Source organism: Varanus komodoensis, unplaced genomic scaffold (genome assembly GCF_004798865.1).
Source record: "Varanus komodoensis strain SLA01 unplaced genomic scaffold, ASM479886v1 scaffold16, whole genome shotgun sequence".
In the NCBI taxonomy this organism is placed as follows: domain Eukaryota; kingdom Metazoa; phylum Chordata; class Lepidosauria; order Squamata; family Varanidae; genus Varanus; species Varanus komodoensis.
Genome location: NW_025335468.1, coordinates 10,591,625 through 10,603,837, shown reverse-complemented (window position 1 = coordinate 10,603,837; position 12,213 = coordinate 10,591,625). Strand labels below are relative to the sequence as shown.

The 12,213-nt window shown below is 38.6% G+C and overlaps 1 protein-coding gene across 2 annotated transcripts in view; it reads right to left on the bottom strand.

Moving 5' to 3' along the window:
• Window positions 1–1,641: 1,641 nt before the first annotated feature.
• Window positions 1,642–12,213, bottom strand: part of SPTY2D1 (SPT2 chromatin protein domain containing 1) — a 19,281-nt gene continuing 8,709 nt past the window's right edge. The window contains exons 4-7 of one of the 2 annotated variants that reach the window (XM_044425838.1): window positions 11,865–12,205; window positions 9,954–10,113; window positions 8,413–8,490; window positions 1,642–5,392 (exon numbers count right to left, since the gene is read on the bottom strand). In XM_044425838.1, the coding sequence (XP_044281773.1) occupies window positions 5,296–5,392; window positions 8,413–8,490; window positions 9,954–10,113; window positions 11,865–12,205 (676 nt within the window). In that variant the 3' untranslated portion in view covers window positions 1,642–5,295. Of the gene's footprint in view, window positions 5,393–8,412; window positions 8,491–9,953; window positions 10,114–11,864 lie in introns of both variants that reach the window. The other variant, XM_044425839.1, reaches the window with a different exon arrangement.

Genomic DNA, 12,213 nt, shown 5'->3' with positions numbered 1-12,213 from the left:
AGATTACCCCCAAGAGAATGCAGCTCCCGACAAAGGTTGCCCACCCATAATGTATGGCTTACATCCCAAGAGGCACAATCAGAACTCCATTGTACAGCAACTTTTCCACCCCTTTCCTCCCCATTGCAACTTTGCCAAAAACTGTTGCTGATTTTTGAAAAAACCTCCGTCCACTGAATGACATGGAGTGCTGATGCTGCAAGCTATTTGATGGTAGAATTGATAAGTAAATGAAAGTGCTTTGGTCTCATAAAAGAACCTTTGGATCCAAGGCTACAATTTTAATAGGAAAGTTTGCACTCCCTTCTGTAATTTCCCAACACAAAGAATGGTGTGGAATGTGTTTTATAACTATTCGGAACCATTCTTTTTTGTTGTAATATTGATGGAAATTTCAACTGTTGCCCCCCTCCGAAAATTATCACTACAGTCCATTATAGCCCAGATTTTTTTTCTTTTTGCAAGTAATTCTAGATCACTCACAAGGTTCTTCTCCTTTCCATTTTATCTTCACAACAACCACCCTGTAAGTTTAGGCTGAGAGGCAGTGACTGGCGCAAAGTCACCCAGTGGGCAACTAGAACCCAGATCTCCTGAGCAAGTTAGTTTTCTCACATTCCAACAATGTGCTGAGATACACTGAAAAGTGTGCAAAACAGCACTCTCTCATTCTGCTTACCTCACACTTAATCCATTCTGCCATTGACAAACATTCAGAAGATCCTGAAAACGTGCTTCCTTTACTCCTTGGTGTACTGAACTAGAGATGTAAATAGCACAACAGCTAAATACAAGCACCAGACACAAGGGTCAGGACCCAAACAGCTGATGAGGATCATGTAGAGTGGCTTGTGCAAGTCCATCAAATCGTTGGTTTGGACTAAAGTAATCCCATGCTATGCTGATGCACAAGTCAGCTCCCCCAGTTGTACAAGCAGGTGACAATGTGGTGGGCTTGGGATGCTATTAAACACCCCCACCCCACCTAAAGTTCCTTTCTGCCCACAGAATGAATTTCACACAGTTGCCTAGTATCTTAGTTGGACTGATAGCTGAACACTGCTACCACTGAAGGCGTTAGCCCAACATTACCTGCTGCCCTTATTGGGCTATTGCAGGTGCAGTGCATTTATGCAAGCAAGGATAATTCAGAGGTAGCAGTTTGAAATGTAAGATTCTTTAGCTCCCATAGGGGTTCAAGGAAGCTATTACAGATTACCATTCACTATACAGTCATCTCTTCATGTCATGGGGCTTTGATTCTAGTATTTTTTTTTTTTTTTGCAGGGGGCGGGAGGAGATTTCTACAGTGTTACATTTCACTGGGTATTTCATTTTCCAGCTATTAATTATTCTTTGCAGGAATAAGTTATAGAATTTTATATAATGAATGAATATAAAGTCCTAGCCAACCGAATAAAATGTTCTTATTGGATTTATTTCATGTTCCAGCTATTTTGATATTCCTGAAATAAAAATATGTAATAAAACATCCAATTCTACCTTCTATATAGTTTCTCAGTCACTTATTAGCAGAGTGAAATTTCAGTCATATTTCCTCAGAGGAAAAAATTCTAGGAAAACTCTGCAAGGAGGCACACTACAACATTTTAATATGTCCTACGAATTAATGCAAACCACTGAAAAATTCAATAAAATGTTTAATGTCTGTATTTATTATATACATAACGTGCTTCAGTCTGCACTCTCAATGTGCAAAAGCATACACTTCAACAGCACCAGAAAAAACAGTTATGGGTAACAGTTTTTACCTGATTTGTCACATTGTGTTAAACACAATGAACTTCACAAAAACAACATGGACTCCAGAAGCATCCTCAATTATATGCTAACACTTGATTGTATCACTCCGACTCAACAAAATAAATAGAAATTCAACATAGTCATCACAATTTATTCACTAGTCTCTTCAAGACTGTATTTTCTTTCCAGTGTGTTTTGGTCTCCTGCTATATATGTAAAAATACGTTTTGCTACAAGGGTAATTAAGGTTATAGAAAGCATAAACCAAAGAAAAACTAATTATGTTAGATAAAAAGAGGGGCTTGTATAAAAATAAGTTTTAATACATTTTTACAGAGTTCTGCTTGAAAAAACAGATCTGAATGATTCATAAATGCTTTACATTATACATGCTGCCCTGGCTTCTGACAGTGCTGTAAAAGTAAAGTACAGCCTTAATAAAGTATGTAGAAGGCAACTGTAAAATCAAGTCTAAATACAAAGTGTCCTTATATTTTACTCAGTAATATCCATAAATGCTAACTACTGTAGTTGTGCAAAACAAGACCTGGAAGGCCTTTACGAAAAACTGCATTATTTCACATTAATTTCAATATAGCATCTTTGATACCAACATCAATTCTTTATCTTATTCCTACATTCATGGAAAGTTTTAATATGTTAAAAAAGGCACATCTTCCAATCACTTAACAGACTCTGCAAACCAAGCTAGAGTATTTGCTCATACAATATATGAAGCCCAAACAGTGCTGGATAGCCATAGATATATAAACCAACTTTTCCACTTCGCTTTAATATAATTTGGAAGAAACAATGGCCAAATTTACTTTGTACAAGGTGAATAAGAAAAATAAAGCAAAGAAAAATCCCTAAAGAAAAAGTAAATAAGTATGTTAAACAGCACACAATCTGAAAAGAGAATACAATTACAGGAGACTCCCTTTGGAATGCAAGAAAGTTCAAGGCAAGTTATATGAAACATAAATTTTAGGAAGTGACATATGACAAATTTATTAAAAAGGAGGAGGTGATGAAAGTGACAATATAGATTTTCCAGTTGTCTCCTGTAAGACAAGTAATGCTGAGGTGTTTGTTTCAAGATACACTTTTGAATTAATCTTGCAAGAGCAGTTAATACATGCATTAACTGCTGTACATAATTCTTCTATTACAAATTCTTTACTACGTCCAAGGCTTGCAGAAGACAGAATCTGAGTTTATTATCTAAATAGTCTTCCACACTACAATTAAAAAATGAACAGTCACTTGGTCATGTTTGCAACAGTCATTGTTTTGGATGAGTAAGATAAATGGGTGGATCTGGAGGACTATATACACACATGTGTATATATAGCAATCATAGCAAGGTAAAAGAGTCTGTGGAACATGAAGCACAGTGCTGGAAGAAGTAGCACTACTGATCATAGGAAACTGGAAGTGCAGAAGCAAGCAGCGTGCTATCTGCAGCAACTGCCCAGCTGTTTCATCTGGGCAACAGCACACCTCACTGAACTGTGTGAGCAGAGATCTCCCCTGTTCTCTTTACAATGACTCTGTTAATTGAACCCCCATGTGGATGTATACATTCAAAGGCTGATTCCTCCTTCTTGATACTTACTAGGATTGTATCCCTACAAAATGCTTCTTAAAATCTTAGTCATTCTCTGCTAGAATACTGAACAACTGCTATTCTGCCCTACCTTCTACTTTTAACTTTCAGCGATAACGAAGCTTTTCACAGTAGGGGCTTGATGAAGTTTTCGGGAAGGGTCATCTTTTTTCCTGTGAGTGCATATCATGAGTACTTGAGGAATAAATAACATGGAACATGGGGCTGAAATTTCAGAGCACAATTCTGTAGAAAATAATGAATTGGTACCTCTTTCAATATGCATACCTTTAAGATTGGCAACTTGGTTTCTTTCGCAGTGCATAGCTTGAAATCAGTGTTGAATCAAAGTTTCAGAAACAGACAAAAATGACATCTTGACAAATTCTAAAGGTTTATTTCTCTGCTGAAGGTCTATTCAGTTGCTTTATAAGCAATTATTCAGAACAACTAAAAAGATGCCCATAATCAGCAGAACATAGATTAATTCAGCACATATGCTAGACAAAATCCAGTATTAGATGCAATATATCCTGGCATGCTTTGGAATTATTAGACAATATGCACTTAATTTAAAAGAGGAAGCTGAAAAAAATTTGGGATATATGAAAAGATATTTCTAAAATGCAGTCACACCAAAGTCATAGAAACGATATACAAAGCATTGCAAGTTTGTATTTTTCAGGATACATTTTTATTATTTTTGGCAATGAAATTTCAGCCCTAAGACTTACCATTTGGTCCCATTTTTATTGAACAAATTCTGAGTGACATTAATAGCCTAACTCAGTCTTCTGTACAACAGGAGAGTAAAGTATCAGGCAGTGGATAGTCTGTGCCAGTTCAAGTGAGACTTCAGTTCAACGTGACTAGACAGGGATTACTAAAGTCCCAGAAGTACTGAATCCTGTACAACTAACAAGTTAGCAAGGTGGCAGGAGGAGGGAATTTAGGGATTTATACTGGCAGGTATGATGCCATTGCTACCACATTCTTCTCCTCATCCTGGAGCTGCTGCCTGCTTCTTCTACAACATCTGCTTCCAAGACATAGTATCAGTCTACTAAATTGTGAAGTCAGAACTCATGATTTTTTTTTACCATAATGTGAGTTTTTCAGATAATCTTCTCCAAACAGGAATCACAGTGCAGGTTAATATTGCTTTCAACATCATTAGCAGCAGCTAAATTTTAAATCTGTGCTTTCTCTGAACAGACAAGGTGACCTATCCATCTTGGCTTGGGACACAATTGTGTTTTAAATAAGAGAACGTGAACATTCTTCAGTATTTAAGTAAAATGAAGAACGCAGCCTAGCATACTGGTGTGTGGGCCCACTTGTTGCAAGCCAGTGCATAGTCAGTCAGTAGTCTACCGGCATCCTTGAACTACTTTCGGCAGTAGTAACATTCATTTCCATTATTTATCTAATATTCTCCATTAGTGCATTTTAAAAACAAAGAATCCATTGCAGGTATTAAAATAAGTATTTCAGGGTCAAACTAAAGAATCATGGGCTTGATCCAAACTTGCCCCTTCATGAATGGAAAAGTTCATTCCATTCATGGAGAGAACTGGAATCCAATTAAGATTTCTTATTGGAGGAAGGGCTGGGTGGCCGTTTTCTCTGATGTCCCTTCTCCCTTGAAGCCACTTTCCATACTGTCCTAGAGAGCCTCCCAAACCTCCAGAGCAGCTTGAGAAGTGGAGGACAGGAAGTGCAAAAAAGTGCCATGAGACCTTCTTCAAGCACCTGCAGAATCCTCCTGAGCACAAGTTTGCAGCAAACTCGTATTTCTAATTTCCATCTTCTACACAGTTTCTTACACTTTTTTCCATGAAGTAAAACTAAATTTGGAACAAGGAGAGGAATAAGAAGATGGGCAGGAAGGGTAACAGAAAACCAGAGCTACGGCAAACTAATTAACGCGTTCTCAGTTTCTTTGCCTGTTTCTTGCGTTTTAATTCCTCTTCTTCACGTCGCATCTCTTCTAGATCTTCCTGCAATCCAAGTTTCAAGCTGCAAAATAAAGATTGAATCACAGTAAAATACAAAGAAATTTAAAAACAGAAACATAGGTGCAGAAAAAAATCCCAAAATGAAATCAAAGCTGACATCATTCCCCTCCGCTTGCCCATTGCCCTGAAAGGAACAGCACTGGAATATACAGGAATTCAGCTATCTGGGAGCAGTATGATAAAAAGGATGCTTTCCATATCACAGGAATGGGTTAACCCTGGCTTGCAGAGGTTCCCTGTCTGTCCCACAGAGGCTTGGGTGCCTTCCTGAGATTAAGACCAAGCTCCTCAATGTTTGTTTGTTGTGTTATGATTTTCAATTCCTTCCATACTGGCAACACACCACATCTCCATAACCCATGGGAGTGGCATTTTCTCCTCAAAGAATGTGACACACTTCTAGATTTGCTAAGCAACCTACAGTTAACCTAAATACTGGAGATGAAAACATACACACGGAAGTTATATTTGACAAACTGCTATACACAGGCGTCAACAATCCTGCTTACAATGAGCATCATGGACGATGTTGCACCTCTCTCTGGCAAGCACAGCAAGCAGGGAGACTGCTGTTGAATCTCCCACTGCAGAGGTGGGCAGAGATCCTTCTTGCAATGACTGCCCCGCATTTCCAGCTTCAAAACTGGGAGGAAGGCCAGTGGTTCTTTGTCAGTGTGGGGCGAAGATGCTTGGAGAGCCCTGGACACGCAGAGTCAAACTGGAAAACTCATCCTCTGCCAGCTTTACATGCTCCAGAGCAGGAAAACTGGGTCAGGTGCTACTGTGGGACCCAGCTAGCCACTCTTCTCATCTGCCCTTCTCAACTGACCACTTTTGAGAAATGCTGTGTGCATTGCTTATCTTCCAGCACGCCAACAATTTCTTTCTTTTTATGAAAAGGTTTCTTCACTAGCCTTTATCAACTTGGCATCCCTCAGATGTTTTGGACTGTAGCTTCTAGCAGGACCAGGTAGCAAGGCCAATGATGATACCTTTGTAATCTTAAACATCTGAAAGGCTCCAGGTTGGGGAATGCTACTCTACATAGAATGGGCACAAATCTGACATTGTGTATGTGTATCTGCCAACTGAGGACAATTTCATGCATATGAAGTGAATTCTAGTTTACAAGTTTGTGACATAATAAACGTGTTAGTCTTTAAGATGCTACAGGACTCTGCATTTTAGTAAATCTAGGAAGATTCACAGTGCTTTCAAAGATTGTTGAAACTTTTAAAAACATCACTGCAAGGGTCCAAAGAACCATGTTTGGCTCATAAAAGAGATTTCATAACTAGTCCAGTATTTTTTTTACACTTTTAAAACTGTTAATACCATGCCATATCACAAGCTCCCCTCAGTTTGAAAAAGCAGCTTGCTATGCAGAATGCAGAGTTACTGCTGAAGACAAGCAAGTTCAGTCTCTGCTTTCATTACTGAAACTAGTTCCATGGTTAGGGTTGCCTAAATGAGTGTGCCTATACAATGCATTTAAATTGTTTCCTTATGCTTGTTACATTTACATATTTGGCGTAAACTCAGTACATCTTAAGTACAACTATATTCATACATATACACTGCTCTCTTTCTCTGCAGTGCAAATGAATAAAATACAGCCACTGCAAGTACTGATCACAAGGTATTAAAAGGGCTGTTCATGGTATTTGATCAGCAGCAACTGGTTCACACATGCAACTCACTCAGTGATCAACATGGATAATTCCTTTTTGATAATAGGTATCACAATCAGAAAGAAAGTGATAGTTAATTCCAGAGCACAAACAATTTAGAGTTCTTAAGTTTAAATCAAGATACCTGAGTTTTGAAGAAAGATGTACATCAATTTTGCCCTTATATCAAACAGGGATCTTAGCAAATGTCAAAGATTCAGTTTTGCACAGTGATACACATCAGACTTCTTATATATTGCACCTGAAGATTAATTTGGGCTCCACTGCAAATACTCATGGGAGCATGACACCATTAACAACATTTCTAAAATATAATTTTCTTACCTATACAGACTTTATTCAACCCCTAAGTATTCAAGGTGGCCATTTTCTTTAAAATGATTAGACATAGTTCATTAATTCAAGACTAGACTGTGAAGCTGCTACCAGAAGGCATTTCCTTCATAAGGAATAGGGTAGCATAACATGGGCCTAATATCCTTGCTTTGCGCTTACATACCAAAGGATTACAAGTGACACTGTGAGATATTCAAGGAATCTATAGCTCCTTTGGGATTGGCTAGGCTGTAATCCTACTCTATTACCAGCCACCAAACCAGTTTTATAATGGTAAGAAAAATCTTACATGACTTCTGAAGAAATTAAAGAGAAGGAAGGTGATATTGTTTTTGCAAGTGTGTTGAATTCTTTTTTACTTTCCTTAAATACATTTTAGATAGGATACTACAAGTTAAGCCTCTCCAAATGCTTGAATGTTATCTTTCTTGACAGTAAGAAAAGAAGTAAGTGAAGATTTAGAAATCAGCTGAATGGAAACTTCTACTTAGCTGAGTATATGAGAGAGATAATCTAGCTGACTTAGATTATTTTGATCCTACTTACCTGGGAACAAGCCTAATTGAATTCAATGCATCCTACTTTTGAAATGACCTATATAGGAATATATTATTTCAAGTCCTCCTGCTACAAATCCAATTATGGCAAATATGGTAAGTGAATTAAAGCACTCTATGTATCTGTGTCGCTACTTTATATTCACATTATTTTTGCATATGACCTCAAACTGAAGATTAAGGACCCAAAACTAGCCCTGCCCCAGAAAAATTATTTGTTATTCATGTGTAAAAGAAACAATAATGAAGCATCTCACAAAGTTGCTGCTACAGCTTTAAGACGTTATAGTAATGCTGCATAAATAATGAAGTAAATTCAAAAGGATATGGGAAGTGGTGATGAACTATGATTGGATAAGTATTTAGAATCACAATGCCTGAAGCATTTCTCTTTTGATCAAGAACTAAAAAATTGAAATAGTAAATTTAACACGTACCTTCTGGCTTCCTCTTTCTGTTGCTCTTTCCAGCTGCTTTCCATGTAACGTAAGGCATAATCACTTTCATCTTTATATCTGGAATAGCAAAATGAAAATCAATACACTCAGCATGTTTTTCAGCTTCACAACTGTATAGCTATTTCAAGTAATCTTATAATTACAGGGCTGGACCAAACCAGTTTAATTCACTTAGGGAAGGAATGATTTTTGTCTCACTAATCACATTCTGACAAATGGAAGCAGATGTGTATGTTGTCTATGCAGGGCATGTTCACATGTCAAACCAACCCATCCTGGCAATAATCCATTATGAGCTGGCTATTCTGCCAGTAAACCACAGTGTGACTGACAAACATTCAGACTCTCTGTGGGTTATGCTTACTCCCTCCATGTATCCCAGCAGGTATCTCAACATGGCCAGCTTGCCTGCCCTCTGCAATCCCAAGCCATTTTGGGCACATGGCACCCCTCCCCTCTCCTTTTTCCTGAGAATGTGATTCTGTTTCAATAGCCACTGACAGCCCTTTCAAAATGCCCAAGAAGCGACACAGGCTACTACACTATTTCTTAAAAAGAAATTGCACATGATGTGCACAGACAGGTTCATTCTGTTAAAAAATCAGCCACACTTCCACAACTGCAGAGGTTTGTGGTTGTTCAAGCAATGAAGTCTCTACTGGGTGAATGTCTTGCCAGGCAGAGCAGTTATTAAACATGGGCTTTGCTCCAAAATATATATATATATATATATATATATATATATATATATATATATATTGTGTGTGTGTATCTTTTCTTATGGGTTGTCTTGACAACTGTCAGAAGGCTAACAGTCAATGGAAAGTAATGGTGCAAAAAACACTTATTCATGACAAGTGAGTGGTTCCACTTACACTTATATTATGGTAAGATCTATCTATGTATGTCTAGTGCCTTGACAGTTCTTAGGGAGACGCACATTTTGAACTTTTCTGCAGGATTCCAGCAAGTGAAACACACTTGATTTTTGATAGCTGTTAAAACAATGCTTTCCCCCCAAAATGGAGGTTTTGACAAGACAATGGACATTTCTTGATAGCAACACATACGGCCATATTACCCTGTTTAAAAAAAACCCTCCATTACCCTGTCAAATGACAAGATGGGGTTGGTTGTTAGGCTTGGATTCATGGGTTGGGCAGGGAAGTATCTGGTTGCCCAGAAATAAGACATCTAATAGGAAATAGCCCAGTGGGACATAGCCCACTATGGCTAATTATACATTACAGGCTGCCACATAGCAAAATCTAAACTATTTAGTATATTTTATGGTTAAATAAAGTGGATACAATTTTTCCATATCTATTTGCCTGTGAAATCCCAATTAATTTAAAGGATGGTCATGCAGGAAGAATTATATAATTATTGTAAGATAAAATAACCTATACTTTGTTCCTCTTAAAAATCACTTTTCACTTAAGTCTCTCTGCAATTTACATATATGCTATAGATGGGTGTAAGTACCCAATGGAAAATTATGTTTCAGCTCATTTTCTCACCTATTCCGATCATAACCAAATATTTCTTTAATATGTTTAGAGATTTCTTCTTGAGGCTCTCCTTCATCTTCAATGAAGTCTTCCATTTCAGAATCATAATCATCATCATCTTCATAGTGTCTTTTATAGGTAATAGGTGGAAGAGAAGGCCTTGGAAAACCTAAAAGGGGGAAGATTTAGAAGTAAAACTATATTCACAAGTCAGCTGTAACTAAGATCTTGCATTGGTTATTTGTCATTAGCTTTCACTGTTATAAGATTTTATATCAGTTAATTTTTTCCAGCTAAGCATTTAAGTAATGAATTAGCTGGTCATTATAAACACCTTGGCAAGAAGAAACATTCCTGTCAAAAACAGCAGTGCAGCAACACTATCATAATTGTGGACAAATGTAGTAACACATGACTAGCAAGGTGTATAACACAAACAATTTGTAAGCATCACAAATGTTAAATGTACATATCTGAGAATGATCAGAAAATGTATTCATCACATCACTGAGAACTGGAGTGGTGTGGTAATCAGTGCTGGATTGGTAGATCCAGGTTCTTGTCCCCACTCAGCAATGAAGCTACGAGACTGGGCCAATCACTGCCTCTCAGCCTGACCAATCTCACAGAGGAGTTGCTTTAAGGATAAAATTTGAGTGGAACAGAGCCATGCAAACTGCCTTGGGTTCCTTGCGAGAGGAAAAAAATTACTCTAATAATAATATCACAAATACAGGTGGCATAACTTGACGTGTCTTCCCCAGATCTGGGAAAGCAATGCAATGCCAGACATGTAAAAGATATCTAGTGGGGGGCATTTTGTGTGTACCTATAATGGCCCAGCATCTTCTACCTCTCCAGGATGATTGAGCATTTCTTTGTCTTGGGAAAATGCACAGGCAGTAGAGCAGCGATGAGTCAATTTAGATGGAAAGATGTATCACGTCCTTGCTGACCTCTGCAAAGTTCTGTTTGTCCTGGCCTTGCAGGCACAGGATTGCTCCAAGAGAACTTATAGCTCCTTTTTTTCCTAACTGAAGCAATTCCTACACTTTACATGAGGGATGGGGAACCACAAAGGCTCTGGAAGTTAGACTGCTATCTGGCATCCTGATGTAATTGAGTCCTCAGCTGAAGCCCTTCTGGTCAATGCTTTGGTCATGGAGCTGATCTGGTTCATCTTCCACTTTCCTTGCAGAAAGAAGGATGAGTGAAGTACAATTGATTTAATAGTCAGCCCAACTTCGTTCCTGCTAGCAGAAGGCACAGCTCGCTTAGATGGCACTAGCAGGTTTGTGGGCAGTTTCACTTGTCTCTTGCCTTCCCCACATGGAAAAGGGCATGTGAAGCACATTAGCACATGAAGGAACTTCTGGAACAAGTAGCTAAGTACATTGCCTGGCTTTATTCCAGCTTTTTGTTCCCTGCATGGGGAATAAGCAGCAGAGGTGAAGGATGTTCAGATGGTGCTTGCAGCCCCTGCAAACACTGGTTAAGTGCATGGCACTTAGTACAAATAAGGCCAGTCTTATTTGTACCATATCTAGGTTCATGAAAGCCAGTCACATTTACACTGCAAAGTAGTTACAACACATGCTTTGTTCCTGTCTTGGAAGAACTAAATCTCTGTGAGCCGCCCAGAGGTGCTGTGGCACAATTGGACAGCATACAAATGGTTTAAATAAATTAATAAATAAAACCTACACACATTTTCTTGGCTAAGACTCACTCAAATCAGGGGAACTTACAGCAAAGTAAGAATGCACTGGACTGAAAAAAATGAAAACACGTGCAGTTGAGAATATAACTATTTAGCAGTCCACTTGAGAATAAAACTCCAAAAAGTTTCAATGAAAAACAAAAGTATGAATCAAACAAGAAATAGGTAGCAACATGCTGGGTAAAAAAGACTTTTAATACCTTGTGGGTGAATCCCAGGTCTTTGCTGAGGAAGTGGCCTCATTCCATTCATTTGTCTTGGGACCAGATTTTTAGATGAGATTGTTTCTGATACAACAGTGCACTTTGGTTTAGGAGTTCCAACAGAAGTGTTTCCAGGCCGGCCTGGTCCGGATCCTGAGCTGCTCCCTCTTCCCAGTCCAGTGTTTAGGCTGCTAGTGGGCCGTCCAGGTCCTATGCTTTGACTATTTCCAGAATGCACAGATCCTGAACTGCCGCCTGGCCTGCCAGATCCCCTGCCTAAGCTATTAGCTGGCCGGCCAGGTCCCATGGCTAAGCTATTAGCTGGCCGGCCGGGTCCCATGGCTAA